Raw genomic sequence first — 19087 nt, forward strand, 5'->3', positions numbered from 1 at the left:
ACTCTTCCTAGAGCTGGCCGTCCAACCAAACTGAGCAACCGGGCAGGATGGGACTTGGTAAGGGAGGTGATCAAGAACCCAATGACCACTCTGACTGAACTACAGAGTTCCTTGGCTGCTGGACGACAGCAATCGGGGTACAAATACCTGCTGGAACGACAGCAATCTCTGCAGCACTTCACAAATCTAGGCTTTATGGGAGAGTGGCCAGATGGAAGCCACTCCTGAGAAAAAGGCACATGACAGCACACCTAGAGTTTGCAAAAAGGAACATGAAAGACTATGAGAGCATGAGGCAAAATATTCTGTCTAATGAGAAGAAAATTTAACTATTGGCCTGAATGCAAAGCATTGTGTCTAGTGGTAACCGAGCACAGCTCATCACCCATCTAACACCATCCCTACCGTGAAGCATGGTGGCGGCAGCATCATGCTATGGGGATGTTTTTCAGTGGCAGGGACTGTGAGACTTGTAAGGATAGAGGGAACAATGAATGGAGCCAAATACAGGCGAATCCTTGAGGAGAACCTGCTTCAGAGTGCAAAAGACCTTAGACTACGGCAACGATTTATGTTCCAACAAGACAATGATCCCAAACATACAGCCAAAGCAACATTGGAATGGCTTCAGAACAAGAACGTGAAAGTCCTTGAGTGGTCCAGCTAAATCCCAGACCTGAATTTCATTGAGAATCTGTGGAAAGACTTGAAGATTGCTGTTCACGATGCTCCCCATCCAACTTGACAGAGCTTGAGCAAATCTGCAAAAAAGAATGGGAGAGACTCCCCAAAACCAGATGTGCAACACTGATAAAGACACACACAAGAATGCTCGAAGCTGTAATCACTGCCAAAGGTGCTTCTATGAATTATTGACTCAGGGGGTTGAATACTTAGCAAATTAGATATTTCTGTATTTCATTTTAAATAAATTTGTAAAAAATTCTAAAGACATCATTATGGGGTATTTTATGTAGTAGATCGGTGATGATTCTTTTAATTTAATCAATTTAAATTCAGGCTGTAACAAAACAAAATGTGAAAAAGTCAAGGCGTGTGAATACTTTCCTGAAGGCGCTGTAAATGCTGGTCCAAATAGATCCACAGAAAAGATTGTAATACCAAACCAAACGATAAGAAAAATGGGCACAAAACACAATGATCGACACAGCCAGACGTAAAAACAAATAAATCGATGGAAGGTCACATAGGGTTCAATTACCAAATGTGATTCGGACAAGATCGGTCCTTCAACACCTGCTGGCATATGGTGTGTGGAAATTGCAAAGTCATGAAGAAGGATAGGTCATATTTCCTTCTGCTGATGTCAATCTAATTAAAACCACAAGATTTCCATATATGGCTTTGACAAAATTCAACAAACAGCTGAGCAAACAGACCTCTACTGGCTGTGAAAGTCACAGAAGAGAGATGCATTTTGTTAATCGCAGGTGAAATAATCATGCCCAAGTTGCTCTCGATTTTGTTTTGGTTTTAGGCAAAGGAGAAAGAGTGTTTCTTGCAGTAATGGCTCGAAGAACCGCCGTGTAAAAACTTGGAAAGGCCTTCACTGAGCTCTTTGCTGGACTTAATCGACAATTTTTGCTCCCCAACCTTCTCCCCCCCCCCCTCCTCAACCAATTATTTTGCCAATTCCTGTTTCCATTATTGCATTTCAGAGGCATGGGAAGCCAAAAACTCAATTTTGTGACCGATTTTAACTTTCATCGCTATATAATCCAGAAAACCACACTGATCAGATATTGGTCTATGTATCCCTCCTAAACGAGCTGTTTTGGAGCATCTTGTTCCAAATCTCATCTTTCAAGGGAAGAGCAAGTCAAAATTGGAGCATGGGGCCTAAATGGATAAAAATGAAAACGGGTTTTTGGATGAATCAGACCAAGGTATTTGGATACTAATTTTTAAGTGGATTGGCTCACAAGTTAAGGAGTGCTGTGTGATTCTAATAGTAAGAAGGAAATGAGAAAAACAATATGTCTGCCCTCCCTGTAGAAGGAAACGCATAACAACCTTTAATGGGACACAATCATGAAATTGTTTGAAGATATATGTTTAAGAGGTTGATATCCTTGACCTATTAGCACAAAAACAAATTTGGGAGAATAAGACGGATGGTCGTTTTTAAAAAATTGGACTATTTACACTTCTGTTGTGCAAATGAGCTACTTTAGTCTATTTGCATTACAGCAAGGGTGAACTACTCAATTGACGGACGCGTACTGTACATCTGCTCTTCATCACAAGTTATTCTCGCATTGAAGATGCCGATGTGCCAAGGCTGTAACTGCTCCAATCGTCGAGAAATTTGTCCACAAAACTCATCTTTTTGCATCCCTGACACTCGGAAATTGCTGAAACACGATGCCGTACCGATGCTTTTCAGCCACAAATCCTACACAGTGCCCCCATCACGGCCCTCTACAGTTCGGAGGCATAATGCTTGAATACAAAGACTGGTGAGATATTTTATTTTAACTATTTTTCCATAATATTATCCTTTGCAACTTCGTAGATGCCGCTGGTTGCGTAGAGACGGTCCACTGGTAATGTACATACTTACCCCTACGTTATATTTGGGGAGTATGGTAGAGAGGTTCTGCTCCGGCCCCATCCCCGCCCGGTCGGTCAACTCGACACGTTTTTGTCATGATTTTTGCAATCAACTATTTCTTTCCCATAAAGTAAAGATATCTGATCAAAAGGGTTCTTTCCCCTTCCTCTACCAGTAAGTAAAAATAAAAGTTATCATTGATTGATTGGGATATTATTGCTTTCGGCATCTCGGTCTTCAGCTTCCAGAGCTGTCCGCCCAGCCTGTCAGCTAGTATTGTGCCGTTGCTGGCGGAGTGTACCGGACTAGACCCGGGCGAGATTTATGTGTTGATTTGAAGCCAAGCTCAAAAATAGTCCTCAAGTAGTTATCTTCATCCTGATCCGGAAGTAAACACACAAAGGGTTATAAAGGGCAAACCTTTCGAGTTCTAAAGGGTAATTGTAATGGGTTTCGTTTGTTTGAGCCTCAATCTTTCAAACAAAAAAAAATTTCAGGCAGTAGATAGCAACGAGAGGTAGAGAGAGGAAGACAGACACAGACACACAGCATTTACACTGCAGAACCTCATCAGGATATATAAATTACAGTATATCTGAGAACCAGTGCGGACTCGCACACTGACTGACACGGCACGGTTACATGAGCTTTCTGGATTCCTTCGAGAACATGCGATGTTAATAAGTCACCCAATCAAGTGTCGTAAAAAAAACATGTCTGTAATGGTTCATTTTGGAAGTGAACCTGTCTATTCATTATTAATTAATTTATATGTGAACTAGCAGGATAACCTTCGCACACAGACAAACCACCTTTATTAGGAGTAGCGATAAGAAAGGTATGGCCTTGACAGGTAACGTGCAAACGTACAGACACACGAGGTGAAGAGACTGCACAAATTGTAAAACACAGGATTAATCATCTCTAACTTGGACATAATACATGCGTGAGGTATAAAATGAACTCGTCGTAAATTAGACGTGAAGATGTTGTGGTTAGATCAGGCAACGCCATTGAACCATGCCTACGGCCGGTTTGGTTCGTTATTGAAGCTTGTAGATCTTGCGGCATAGTAACTTCACACTCAGGTATGGGTGTCTAATTTTGACACAATCCACATTCAACATACAACATCAACATGTGATACAATTAGCCATAAACATGTTATTTTTACATTGGACAACGATGCCGAACTGTGCTTCGGTTGATTGGTGGTGCAATACTAAAGTACAAGGGCCGTACCGAAGGTCATGAGCACATTAATTGTACAGTAAAACAAAGATATATGTAAGAAAACTGATATCATCAATAGGAAATGGACAAAACGTACCACATTACTTTTATACTAAATCTCCAGAACGATCCACACATTTCTGCCAGAGCTGCACGAGCTTAAAAATCCCTCTGTGGTAGAAGTCCGTTCCAACACTTCGCAACCAGCTACGTACGCATGGCTATCTGAACCGCCTCATCGTTTTCATAGTTCTGGCCGCTCATGTGATCTTTCAAGGGTTTGATCAGATGGTAAATCTTTCAAGGGCCTTTGAGTGTCTGAATGTAGCAAGCCCCGTTGATGGTTTCCCCTTTGGGCAGGAAATCAACCACCATGTATCACTCAGCATCCCAGAAGACTGTTCCCATGACTTTGCCGAAACTTTTTGTAAGCAATCAACAATGGGACATACATGAAATATGTAATGATTTTTTGTGATTAAGAAATGTCGGCGAATTAGTTGGTTTTTGAAATAATACACCGCTTTTCATTGAGTCATGAACTATTCACCATCATAAAGGGTTTTCCCAGCGTTCGTAAATGGCATCCCAGCGAAATCAGCGTGACATACAGATGGACGGAGAAATCCAGCTACATCAATATGGAAAATACTAGCAAAAGTATCAGTCCCCAGTGCAGTAAAAGTTAAATTCATCTCTCAAATTAAATTATTTCATGGACTTCAAAAAGGTTAATTGTCTCACTCTTGGTTTCACTCTGAACTAAAGCTCTGGACTACTTATAACCGCCCACCGTGAGATGGTGGTGCAACATTGAGTGGTACAGGTTAAATTTGGATAAAATGAAGGCAAAATGTCAATTTTAAATTGTGTGTTACTCCATGAAGATCTGTCATGTTGATTTTAAACATTCCTGGAAGTGACAATAATGTGACTTACTATATTGCATCAAGAAAAGTGAAATGAAAATGCAAAAGAAAAGCAATCGGCAGCTTTTCAAACACAGCGCAGGAAGCAGCCGCTGTAAACAGGAGAGTGACAAACACGGACAGACATCACGAATATATATATATACAGTGTGCCCTCATTAATCCGACCCCGTTTAATCCGGAAATCTCGCTGGCCGACCAAAACATCCAGGAACAGATTTCCGCCATTCATTGTATCCCTCTAATCCGCAAAATAGTTTATCCGACAATCTCGCTAATCCGACATTTGGTGCTGGGAACGAAGTAGTCGAGATTAACGAGGGTTGAGTGTATTTCCCTTTCTTTGCAGCTCTCTGTTTAGGCCATTTAAATGTGAGGTGATGTCCACCATGAAGTGAAATCTCTGTAGCCACTGAGGATATGTAGGTTCTGCATATTCACAGCCCTTTTCCTGCATAAACATCTTCACTTCTTTCAGACACACTGCAAATCACACAAGCTCTCTTCCCCTGGAAAGCCACCGTACCTTTTTGTGCTGAAGAAGAAGGTCCGGATATTGACAGTTGACCTCTTCAAGATGTTCATTGATTGCAACTCATTGAGAGCAATCCATCAATACAGTTCAGATATGGAACAACTGACACACAAAAAAAAATACACACACACACGAAAACACACACACACACACACACACACACACACACACACACACACGCACGCACACACAAATACATATACACACAAAAAATACATATACACAAAAAATACACCATTTCTTGGACTACTGTGAGAATCTCATTCCGAATCCCTCTTGAATGTCCATCATAACTCGCAAGTCAAGCCTCCATACCGAAATCTCTGTATTGTTGCGCCGTCGTCAGTATGATGCGACAACCAATCCTCCCTATCTGCACAACTGCCACAACAAAATAATGAGCAAAAATTCACAATTTTAACAAATGTAAATACAATGATGCATTCCACGTGTGGTTTCGTTTTGTTTGTGTTTGTACTCCAAGATGGCGGACAGAAATGTGGTGACGTCACATGCACATGCACCGTCTATTGAAGGGGGGGGGGGGGGCGGTTATCAAAACAACATGTCGTTTGTTATTTACATACGAGTCATTCATTATGGGATTCTCGCTTATCTGCCCAGTGAGGATCGGGGCGTCGCTGGCTTTTTAAAAGGGGGTTTCAATTCTAAACTGAGGCTGCGGAACAGGTTGAAGCTGTAATATTGCCGTCAAGATGGCGGAAATAACCGCTTAGTGGAGAGCAGAATGCTTTGAGTTGGAGCACAATGTGCAAGTCTTGCTCGCAGAATTCACCGGTATGTTCTGTATTTTCCTGTTTATCACTGCCAAAAGTTCTCAAGATCTCTGCCAAAAGTATTTTACCCTTTCATGACGCTCACAAAGATTTTCCTGAAAATTCATTTAAAATGAGTAAAAAGGGGGTTTTAGCAGTGAAAGCCCACCTGTCAAATTGTGAACAAATTCAAATATTCCTACAATAACTTTCTCATATTCCAATATGTAGTCTATAGCATAAAATATTACCATGATAATGTTGAAACAATTATTGTATCTCATTATTTTGTACATTCTTGTGTTTGCTTTTGCACATCGTCACTTGCTCATTCTCCTTCCTGGTTGGGAGTTGATAGTTGTTGTTTGTCATTTCGCCATGCAAGCTTCAGGTGTTTGGAAATGCCCCATTACTCTGTCACACAACGTGAATTATTATTTATTTTTACTTGCCCTTGTGCAGAGTATGGAATGAAAATGAACTGAAATAACAAGTCAGGAGACGACGATGGTTCACGAGCGAGCGGTATTCAATGACGAAGGACGGACTATAACCGAAACAGGCCCGGACAGGCCAGGCCCGGAAATGTCAAAACGAATGTTACTGACTTTGAAATGAGATAGAAAATCATGTATAATCAGTTATGAGGTTAGTTAGCTACACAATACCGAAAATTCGGTGAAAAATGAAAAAAAAAAATGAAAAATCGAGCTCCGTGGGGCTAGACACATGACATTGGCCTAACCAAATACCGAAACCCCTGTCAGATTCCACCAACCCCTCGGAGAAGATGTAGCTTGAACTCCATCACCCCCTAAAAAGACATCTTTTTCGGGCGTCGCTCCGCCCACAATGGGCGCAATACGCCCACTCTAGGCAGCACACAACTAGATCATGATATCGACCTCCCACCCAAGTTTCATCAAGATCGGATGATATCATCGGGTAGTGATGCTGCGGACAGACAGACACACACAGACAGACACATAAACAGACACACACACAGACACACACACAGACAGACACACAGACAGACACACACCCATGACGAATATAGTGGTCACTCTGTTTGATAACTCGTGAACCAACAGTCTTGAGCGATTACAATTGACACTTGAGGCCTTTATTTTAGTCTTCATAATGTTTTTTATTTTTATTTTGTTTTTTTTTAACATTTAAAAACCGACACGTCTCCGGTCGCCTTGCTGACGACTTATTGAAAAGACAGCATGTTATACTTCACAACCATATTGCATGTCGATCTGTGAGTGTCAATGAGGATGTCAGTAAAACAAACTAAAAAAAGATCTTTTATAACATGTTGGTGTTGTGTTCTCCTTCTTTGTACTTTGATATGTTCTTCTATTGCTCTGTGAGGTATTTCTATATCTCCTTTTGTGTACTCTGCCCACGTCCTTGTAAAAGGGTTCCTGCTGTCGTACAATAATAAACGATACTGTTGGAACGGCTACATTAAAGCTCTCATTTATGTTTCTTCCTCAATACCGGATACGTGGAATTTTAAAACAGGCAAGTAAATGTGATTAAAGGAACGAATGCTTGTTTCAAGTAAATCGATTATTACCGTCACCACCCAAATGGATTATTACTTTTCCAACGGTACCATTAGTATTATTGTGTGACAGCAGAAACTCTTTGGCGTAAAGCGTTACAGACGGAGAAATTGGCTCCTTATATATACATTTACACACACACACACACACACACACACACACACACACACACACACACACACACACGTATATATATATATATATATATACTAGCAGAAGTACCCGGCATTGCCGGGCGGGGGAGGAGAGGGGGCGGGGAGGGGAACGGGGGGGGGGGGGGGGGAGCGAGCCCCTTGGCAAAGCGAGCGATTTTTTTTTTCATAGCGTCATAGCGTCATAGCGTTCACAGCGTCATAGCGTTTCATAGCGTCATAGCGATTTTTTTTTTCATAGCGGTCATAGCGTCATATCGTTCATAGCGTTCATAGCGTCATAGCGTCATCACGTGATCGCTCTGAGCGAATCAGCGCCCACCTGCTCTGATTCCGTTGATTCCGTGCGCTGAAATGCGCTGAGGTAAATATGAATAAAAAATATGGATCGTCAAATATTTTGAGTTCGGCCATATTCGTCCCAGGCTCAATGGCCATGTCTATGCCAAATATCAAGCACGTAAGCCTCTCCGTTTAGGAGTCTATCGGTAACATTACACACACACACACACACACACACACACACACACACACACACACACACACACACACACAAACTGTGTTTTATATATATAGATATAGATGTGTGTATATGTATATAAGGAGTGCCCATAGAAAGTATACACCCCCTTTCAAAAATTTCACCTTTTGTTACCTTATAACCTGGAATTAAATTGCATTAAATCAGACTTTTTCCACCTTTATTTACACATCGTAACCCACAACTTCCAAGTGAAAAACAAATTCTACAAATTTCAGAAAATTAATTAAAAATACAAAACTGCAATATCTTGGTTGGATAAGTGTCCACACTTGAGTTAATACCTGGTGGAAGCACCTTTGACAACAATTACAGCTGTGAGTCTGTTGGGGGAGGTCTCTACCAACTTTGCACACCTTGATTGTGCAATATTTGCCCACTTTCTGCACAAAACTGTTCAGGTTCAGTCAATTTGCGTGGAGAGCGTTGATGGGCAACAATCTTCAAGTCATGCCACAGATTTTCGATTGGATTTCGTTCGGGGCTCAGACTGGGCCACTCAAGGACATTTATCTTTTTGTTTCTTAGCCACTCCAGTGTAGCTTTGGCTGTGTGCTTCGTTGTCTTGTTGAAAGGTGAACTTCCGTCCCGATTTCAGCTTTCTTGCAGAGGGCAGCAGGTTTTCCTCTTGGATTTTTCTGTATTTTGCTCCATCCATTTCCCTTCTATCCTGACAATTGCCCCAGTCCCTGCTGATGAGAAACATCTCCATAACATGATGCTTGCCACCACCTTGCTTCACAGTAAGGGTGGTGTTCTTTTGGTGACGTGCTGTGTTGGGTTGGTGTCAAACATAACATTTTGCACTTAGGCCAAAAGGTTCCATCTTGGTTCTGTCAGATCACAAAACATTTTGCCACGGCAACTCCTTATACGGCTATGGGCACTCCTTATATACATATACACACATCTATATATATAAAACACAGTGTGTGTGTGTGTGTGTGTGTGTGTGTGTGTGTGTGTGTGTGTGTGTGTGTGCGTGTGTGTGCGTGTGTGTGTGCGTGTGCGTGTAATCCAAAAAATTAAGTGTAGATTTTGTAACTCCCAATACGATCTTGATCATTAAAATACGGAGGGGTTTTTAAATGATTGACGTGCTTTCTATTGTCAATGTATTGGATTGTTTGTGCTTAATGATAAAATTTCAACGCTGTCATATGAAATGCTGGAGAAAGACCGGATGTTGCACATTGTAGGACATGAGATGATTGTGTGTTTTTATTTGTGCCTGCCAAGCTTTCTTGATCCTCTTTCATAAGAGACAAAATGTTAACACCTTTTTTGGTACACGGATAAATGAGGTGGTTTCCAGCCGTATTGGTAACTGGGACCCCGAGTCGTATCGGGTGCAATTCCAAAATGTGGAATGTGAACTTTGACCTCTCTCCCCTCCTCTTTAAACTGTTAAGGGAAATCCTCCAAATTATCTAATTGGCACAAATTTCCATGCGCTGGTTCTCGAGCGTGGGTCCATCAGCCATGATCTTTCATGAGTGAATCGCATCATAACTTTGGCTTTCTTGGCTTGCTGTCATTTACAAACATGGGTCCTATTGATGTACTTGTACAGTATTTAAAAATAAACAACAACCTTGACTTGTTTTAATTAATTCATATGTACATGCATGCATCCTATAACTTCCACATTTAGATAAATTTGTATTTTTTTTCGTTTCTTCATGTAGATCCCAGCTACAACTACACGGATCTTGCTCAGCCATTTCAAATGGGACAAGGAAAAGCTCATGGACCGGTGAGTGATGCTATCTTTGCCTTCAAAACGTCCAACAGGTTCATTTCCATATGTTCCAGACAAGTTGTTTTATTTTGTCCCCCAACCGTCCGACAAGGTTGGAGACGGGGGACAATGAAATGAGCTCCTCTGACCAACCACCGACTGACCGATCATCTGTCGATGTATTTTTGCGTTCGCGATATTTCAAAAACCGTTTAACATTTAGCTTTCATATGGCAGGTATCGATTTATCAGCTCCTTGTTTTTATTTCTTTCTTTCAGTAAAGTTCAACAATTTGTTTTGTATTTTGGTGGAACTGGAGGAGGAAGATGGAGGACAGAGGGAGTTGGGGGTGAGGGGTGGTTTCGAATTGCTGTATTTTTACTAGTTTTGTTATTATTTAACAAAGCCAATTGTAATGCAATATGCCTTTTGTTTTGGACAAACATAAAAAAAATTTCATGCATTTGTGTCGATGAGTTGAAAACAATCAGGCTAATTAATCGGTGCCGATTAGGCGAATTGATGAACGCGTCCCCTGTGCATCGATAAACTGTCATCTCGGGCTTTCAAAAGCAGTGTGTGTTGTTAGGGTTAGGATTAGACTTTGTTTGAGGATTTTGAGACTTTGTTAAATGTAAGCTCTCTATAACGATCATTATGCAGAACTGTGTACTTCTTATCTTTCAGTTACTTCGATGGTAACCTGGACAAGCTTTTTTCTGAGTGTCACGTGATTAACCCGACCAGTCGAAAAGCACGCTCTTCGCGCCCCTCATCGACTCGCTCTTCTGCGCAGGAAGTTTTCTGCTGGATTTGCTACCTGACGTTTCCTTCTTCGGTATGGTTTGGCAAATTCTCTCTCCACACAGCAGCTTAAGTCTTCCTCCTCGTATATATTTGAATTGTTACCTTGGAGGGCCTTATTCATGACTGGGAATAAACTGATTATTTTTAGAAGGTTATTATTTTTATTTTGTTTATTTTTAGAGGTCCTGCCAAAAGGCACTTATTTCTAAAGCCTGTCCAGAAAGCTTTCCATGCTTCCTGTATCTGTTGCATTTCATACAATAGTAATAACTGCTCCCTCCTGGAGCAAACTATGATGTCAATATCCCCTCCCTCGGGCAGGGTTGAGTGGTTAAACCACAAGCACTATACAGATCCGTATGTACAGATAATCTAGTAGGAAGACTAGGTCCCCCTGCACCCCCCGGAGATATACTTCTAATCAGTGTTTCTAGATTGGAAAAAATGTGTAGAAAATGACTAGCTATGGCCCCAAGCTGAAAAAATGTCCCACATACCATTTTTATGCAAATTACTGCTGCCATTATCAAAAAAACGATTTTTGACATATCTCAGCCAATATTGCAGATAATTGAAAAATGAAGGTGTCTAGACCCATGTTTTGAAGGGCATAGATCATGATAGAACTATTCATAACATGATTACATGTGTCTATGGTATACTAGTATGCATATTAATGCTGTAATTACAAAATAATCAGTTTTACAAATGATAAGGATACGTTAATACTGCAGATAACTTAACATGGTACATAAGGGGTCTAAACCCAGGTATTTTCAAGGTTAAATGTCAACAAGATGCTCCTGAGTCTTGCATAGGGGCGGGACATTGGCAGTAACATTGGTACCACTCAACTTTTCTTCCCACCATTGACTTTGTATTGCGAGAGATTTTCACTTGCTTATTTAAAGGTTTCTCACCCAGCCCACGTAAAATCTACCAACTCCTGCTGTTAACTCCCAAACATATTTTTTTATGTTATCCAATCACAGTGCAGAAATGACAGACTAGAGATCCAAATTAGTGCTGCTATAGCTGCCATTTTACATTTCCATCCATGTAACATGCGCGCTCGCGCGCTCGTATCAATTGGTAATGTCGCGCGCTCGTATCAATTGGTAACGTTGATGTTATTGAATACCTCAGTTGAAAGTTCAGTCTTCCATTCCATCTGTGTGTTGTTCTTGGTATTCATCCTCCAATCTAGCCAGGTAAGATGCTAACTATAATGTTACTCACACTCTTGACTTCAGTTTCTGCATGAAATCATAAACAGGCAGAATAACAGCTGAGCCAGCTAGCACCATGTTAGCTAACGTTAAAGCTAGCCTCATCTATGTACAGTATGTTCCTAATGTCGGTGTAACTTAAACTTTTGTTAATGCCAAACATGAGACATATCTGTTGACTTCTGTATATGAATTGAACCAGAAAGAGGCACGACAGCTGAGCTAGCTACAGTAACTTAGCACAATGTTTCATTGGCCTAGATAGCTAACGTTAGTGTGGAAGAATTTAGATGTTTTAGCTATTAGCACTTTTGATGCCACTAAACATGGTTTAGTCAGCTAAAAAGTACCCTAGTGTAGAACATGACTCAGAACCTCTGTTACCTCACTGAAAACTCAGAGCCTCCTTTCACAGGCACTTTTAACATCATTCGTGATTTCTTATTTGTCATTTAACAGTGATGGTAGACATCGACAGCAAGCATGCCCAAAAGAAAACGGAGTGTAGAACCTGCAGCCCAAAGCTCTCCTCCTACATGCATCCTTCATGTACCATCCATGTCTGATCATGGGGATTTCACGCCCCTCCGTAAAATTAAAGGATCTGCTTCAGAAAAACTGCAACTGCTTCAAAAGATCCGGGATAGACGTCTCAACCAACCGCATGACTCCCCATGTCGTATGCAATCAGTATGTGATCAGATCCCGGCAACTCTTCCTGATGACCTAGAAAGAGTAGGATATCACAGCAAGTGTTATAAGCACTTTGTCCGCCACTTTCATCGTCTGGGAGATGATACAGAACCAGGGCCATCAACCTCATCATGGCATCACTCTCCTCGTAAACCAGGAGGTTCTGCTGAACCCATCTTCCCGCCAGAGTGTATATTTTGTGAGAAAGTTGAGACCAAAGATGCTCATCGCAATACTGAGAGGCCTACAACCTTCCCATCCTTTAAAAACAAAGAAAATGCATGGGAGCAAATCGAAACACGGGCTGAGAAAATGGGTCTCTATCGACTCCATCGAAAGGTGAAAAACAAAGACCTCTTTGCATGTGAGGCCAAACACCATCCGTCATGTTTTAAAGCTTTCCGCACAGCATTCTACAACTATGAGCGTGCGATTCACAGAGCCGAAGCACCAAAGGAGCAGGCTTGCATGTCAGCCGCCCATGAAAAGGCATTCAACTCAGTACTGGAACACATTCAAACCCAGGTCATCCAGCAGAATAAAGTTCTACAGCTTTCTTCCTTGCGCTTGCTCTATGTCGAGGAACTGAAACTGAATGGATATGAGAACTCAAATTATCGGTCAGAGAAACTACTGAAACGCCTACAGAATGACCCAATCAAGGAGCATATCCACTTCACGAAGGTTGATCATGACAAATGTGATGTCATTTCTTTCTGGCTTGTGCACAGCTCAAACATAACAGTTTCCAATGCTCTCGCACGAGCATTCACACTCGGAAGCACAAACAAGAACCAAAATGTTGCCCTCCAACTTCGCCAGGGTATTCTACAGGCTTTCAGAGAGTGTAAAGACCAACCATGGCCACCAACAGCTGAAGACATGGAGCTCAATCCTGAAGACATCCTACCTCCAGACCTTGTCCGCTTTCTCAGCGTGCTAATGACTGGCAAGGAGGGCATCGAGACAGAAAAGGTGAAGCGTCTGGTCTTCTCCATTGGACAAGATCTGTGCCGTGCAGTGTCAGATGGAAAATGGAAGTTACCAAAGCACATTCTCCTCTGTGTGACTGTAAGGCACCTGTTCCGAAGCAAACAGCTCACCACAATACTACACAGGCTTGGACACTCTGAGAGCTACGATTTCGCCTTGGAGTTGGAAACTGCTCTCGCCAAGGTCCTGGATGAAGTCTCAACTTATCGTACACCACAAATTGTGACAGGAGAGGGCAACCTTGTATTCCACTGTGAGTGGGACAACTTGAATAAAACCACTACCAGTGTGCACGGCAGCAACATTGTAAACAGTGCTGGAGGAATCATGGTGCAGGAGGTCAAGCCCGGGTTCGAGAGCAGCAAGGACCGAATGCTACCTACCATCAATAGGTCACAACAGCGTAGCCTGAAGGTCGACACACCAAAAACTCTCCCACCCTTGCACTTTACTCGCGTTGGCCCGAAGTTCCCTGAAGGCTCATCATTCACACCGCCAGCAGAGAATGACACAGTCTATGCCACTACGATGCAAGAGTACTACATCTGGCTCTGATGGCCATCTGATGTGTGTGTAATCCCCACGATCTACAGCAACCAGGAAGAGACTGATACCAGGGTGGTTCTGTACCTCCATCATGCTGCTACCATCGGATACAAGAACGCTGTAGTCAGAACACCGGACACAGACATCCTCCTGATCCTGCTCCACCATGCCCACAACATCAAGCTGACGGTGTACCTGGATACAGGGTCAGGGAAGCATCGCCAACTTGTCAACGTCTCTGAGCTGGCAGAATCCCTGGGAGAGGACTACTGTGCCACTCTCCTGGGGTACTATGTGTTCAGCGGAGAAGACTGCACCAGTGCCTTCAAAGGGAAGGGAAAAGTCGGGCCCTTGAAAAAGCTGGAGAAGAATCCCAGGTTTCACAGGGCATTCGGTGAACTGGGTGACAACTGGGATGCCAACCCTGAGGTGGAGAGGCAGTTAGAAAAATTCACCTGTGTGATGTACGGCCAGAGTCGCGAGTCATCAGTGGACATTGTCCGTGCCAAGCTGCTACGAAAAATGGTGGGAGAGGACAAGACCCTCACATCCAAGTCCAAGGTTGATCTGGCTCGCCTTCCTCCATGCCAGTCTGCCCTGAAGCCGCACATCCAGCGTGTGAACCACCGCGTAGCATTGTACAAAAGAGCCGATCAACCTATCATCGAAAAGCCAAAACCTTATGAGGAGCAAGGATGGATAAGGACTGATGAAGGACTGTTGAAACCAATGTGGTCCAGTGGTCCCATCCTACCAACCTCACTGGTGGATCTTCTGAACACAGGAGAGCACGAAGAGGAGGAGGAAGAGGAAGGAGAAGAAGAGTTTGACTCTGACGATTTCGATGAAAATGATGATGACTGACTCAGTGTAGAATCACTAATGCTAATGATGTTTATCTAAAACAAGCAAGAGAAGAGTGGTCACATTGAGTGCTAGGACTATTTTGACAGTTGTAATATTTAGAAAAATAAAACTTTGTGTTAACGTCTGTGTAGACGGACCTTAATATGAGTCTATTATTTCGTAAAACTGTGATTATTTTGTAAATAAAGCACTAATTAGCATACTAGTATACCATAGACACATGTAATCATGTTATGAATAGTTCTATCATGATCTATGCCCTTCAAAACATGGGTCTAGACACCTTCATTTTTCAATTATCTGCAATATTGGCTGAGATATGTCAAAAATCGTTTTTTTGATAATGGCAGCAGTAATTTGCATAAAAATGGTATGTGGGACATTTTTTCAGCTTGGGGCCATAGCTAGTCATTTTCTACACATTTTTTCCAATCTAGAAACACTGATTAGAAGTATATCTCCGGGGGGTGCAGGGGGACCTAGTCTTCCTACTAGACTAAGAGGGAAAAAAATTGGAAGTCGTTTCCCCACGCTCACAGGAGCAGGGTGGAGTGGGAGAGGGGGAGTCGTAATTTGTGCCCATGACCTGACCCTGGGTAGCTCGAGCACATATGCAAAAATTGATGGAGATTTGCCCAGTCGTTTTTAATTCTATAATATTCATACATACATACATACATACATACATACATACATACACACATGAAGTGAAAGACACGATAAAATGATATTTCATAACACGTAATTATTATTATTGCTGATGTCGTGGTTGTAGTTGTTTGTTTGGTCCTTCTGTGTACTTTATACACAAGTAATACCCGAACCCAGTGCATATGCAAAATGTGGTGAAGATTGATTGGCCCAGCTATGTTTTTTTGACTTTTCTCTATTATTTTTTTCGGACGTGTGTACATATATATTCATCCAGAGAATTGCTTTATTGTAGAAACCCGGTAGTAGGATTTTTCTATTGCTTCAAAATGTATTAGTTGGACCCCGACATTTGTGGGGAACATGTTCCTCAAAAATACCGCAAATGTCGCAACCACGAATGTGGGGACATTTATTCAATGGGAAAAGGGAGTTTTTTTTGTCGGGGAAAATCTGCGAATGTCGGGGAAAATCTGCGAATGTCGGGGAAAATCTGCGAATGTCGGGGAAAATCTGCGAATGTCGGGGAAAATCTGCGAATGTCGAGGAAAATCTGCGAATGTCGAGGAAAATCTGCGAATGTCGAGGAAAATCTGCGAATGTCGGGGAAAATCTGCGAATGTCGAGGAAAATCTGCGAATGTCGAGGAAAATCTGCGAATGTCGAGGAAAATCTGCGAATGTCGAGGAAAATCTGCGAATGTCGAGGAAAATCTGCGAATGCCGAGGAAAATCTGCGAATGTCGAGGAAAATCTGCGAATGTCGAGGAAAATCTGCGAATGTCGAGGAAAATCTGCGAATGTCGAGGAAAATCTGCGAATGTCGAGGAAAATCTGCGAATGTCGAGGAAAATCTGCGAATGTCGAGGAAAATCTGCGAATGTCGAGGAAAATCTGCGAATGTCGAGGAAAATCTGCGAATGTCGAGGAAAATCTGCGAATGTCGAGGAAAATCTGCGAATGTCGAGGAAAATCTGCGAATGTCGAGGAAAATCTGCGAATGTCGAGGAAAATCTGCGAATGTCGAGGAAAATCTGCGAATGTCGAGGAAAATCTGCGAATGTCGAGGAAAATCTGCGAATGTCGGGGAAAATCCGCGAATGTCGGGGAAAATCCGCGAATGTCGGGGAAAATCCGCGAATGTCGGGGAAAATCTGCGAATGTCGGGGAAAATCTGCGAATGTCGGGGAAAATCTGCGAATGTCGGGGAAAATCTGCGAATGTCGGGGAAAATCTGCGAATGTCGGGGAAAATCTGCGAATGTCGGGGAAAATCTGCGAATGTCGGGGAAAATCTGCGAATGTCGGGGAAAATCTGCGAATGTCGGGGAAAATCTGCGAATGTCGGGGAAAATCTGCGAATGTCGGGGAAAATCTGCGAATGTCGAGGAAAATCTGCGAATGTCGAGTAAAATCTGCGAATGTCGAGGAAAATCTGCGAATGTCGAGGAAAATTTGCGAATGTCGAGGAAAATCTGCGAATGTCGAGGAAAATCTGCGAATGTCGAGGAAAATCTGCGAATGTCGAGGAAAATCTGCGAATGTCGAGGAAAATCTGCGAATGTCGAGGAAAATCTGCGAATGTCGAGGAAAATCTGCGAATGTCGGGGAAAATCCGCGAATGTCGGGGAAAATCCGCGAATGTCGGGGAAAATCCGCGAATGTCGGGGAAAATCTGCGAATGTCGGGGAAAATCTGCGAATGTCGGGGAAAATCTGCGAATGTCGGGGAAAATCTGCGAATGTCGGGGAAAATCTGCGAATGTCGGGGAAAATCTGCGAATGTCGGGGAAAATCTGCGAATGTCGGGGAAAATCTGCGAATGTCGGGGAAAATCTGCGAATGTCGGGGAAAATCTGCGAATGTCGGGGAAAATCTGCGAATGTCGGGGAAAATCTGCGAATGTCGGGGAAAATCTGCGAATGTCGGGGAAAATCTGCGAATGTCGGGGAAAATCTGCGAATGTCGGGGAAAATCTGCGAATGTCGAGGAAAATCTGCGAATGTCGAGTAAAATCTGCGAATGTCGAGGAAAATCTGCGAATGTCGAGGAAAATTTGCGAATGTCGAGGAAAATCTGCGAATGTCGAGGAAAATCTGCGAATGTCGAGGAAAATCTGCGAATGTCGAGGAAAATCTGCGAATGTCGAGGAAAATCTGCGAATGTCGAGGAAAATCTGCGAATGTCGAGGAAAATCTGCGAATGTCGAGGAAAATCTGCGAATGTCGAGGAAAATCTGCGAATGTCGAGGAAAATCTGCGAATGTCGAGGAAAATCTGCGAATGTCGAGGAAAATCTGCGAATGTTGAGGAAAATCCGCGAATGTTGAGGAAAATCCGCGAATGTCGAGGAAAATCCACAAATGTTGAGGAAAATCTGCGAATGTCGTGCCATTGTTTCAATGGGGAAAAGGCGGATAGGCTATAGATTCCCGGCAGGTTCCCGATTCATGAAAAAGGACGTGAATGGTGTCACTGCAAATGTCAGGGAATTGTTTCAATGGGGAAAAGACGGATAGGTTATAGGTTCCCGGCAGGTCCTGATTTGTAGGGGAAAATTTTTTAAGTTTAAAATGTTTTCAACTGTGAATGCACATGGTTACAGATTCATAAAAATTCTTATGAAAAAAATAAAAATAAAAACCAACACCAGGTATCGTTTCTGATTTATTGAAGCAATGCGCTTATAGTTTATTAAAAGTACTTAACGCTTAACTTAATGTTCCATACCATGAACTGAAAAAACAATAACGTCATGCAAATTCAAACATCAAACATTCATGCATCAAACATTCAAATTTTTATTTCAAACACATGCAACCTTTAAAATTATGATGATGATGATGATGGAGAATTAAAATCCAGTGAAGTCTGTGCAGTCTCCTCAAAGTCTGTGGACGAACCAAATGAAGTGCTGGAGAGGCAAGAGAGACAGGTGAGGATGCTGGTGATGTGGAGTCATGCACTGAGAGGGAGGCAGGAGAAGCAGATAAGGATGCTGGTGACGTCATTGAGTCATGCACTGAGAGGAAGGCAGACGAGGATGCTGGTGACGTCGTTGAGTCATGCACTGAGAGGGAGGGAGGCAGGACAGGCAAGTGAAGGTGCTGGTGGTCTTGAAATGGGGGGACCAGGGCGGAAGAAATGCGTGATGGAGTGCTGTCTTGCAGATTGCTGTAGTTTTCTGTGCAGCTGTTTGTAGGCCAGCAGCACGTCATCCAACCCCCTAATAAATGTGAGGTAACGCT

The 19087-nt window shown here is 42.5% G+C and overlaps 1 protein-coding gene across 5 annotated transcripts in view; it reads left to right on the forward strand.

Annotated features, from left to right (window-relative positions):
- The window catches only part of ARIH1 (ariadne RBR E3 ubiquitin protein ligase 1), a 77003-nt gene that overhangs the window by 31270 nt on the left and 26646 nt on the right, over positions 1 to 19087 (forward strand). For 4 of the 5 annotated variants that reach the window (XM_068127559.2, XM_068127560.2, XM_078785604.1 and 1 more), the window contains exons 2-3: positions 10004 to 10071; positions 10745 to 10895. In XM_068127559.2, the coding sequence (XP_067983660.1) occupies positions 10004 to 10071; positions 10745 to 10895 (219 nt within the window). Of the gene's footprint in view, positions 1 to 2457; positions 2481 to 10003; positions 10072 to 10744; positions 10896 to 19087 lie in introns of those variants that run through there. The other variant, XM_068127562.2, reaches the window with a different exon arrangement.

The sequence above is a fragment of the Myxine glutinosa genome, chromosome 10, assembly GCF_964187855.1.
Source record: "Myxine glutinosa chromosome 10, kmMyxGlut1.1, whole genome shotgun sequence".
NCBI lineage: Eukaryota > Metazoa > Chordata > Myxini > Myxiniformes > Myxinidae > Myxine > Myxine glutinosa.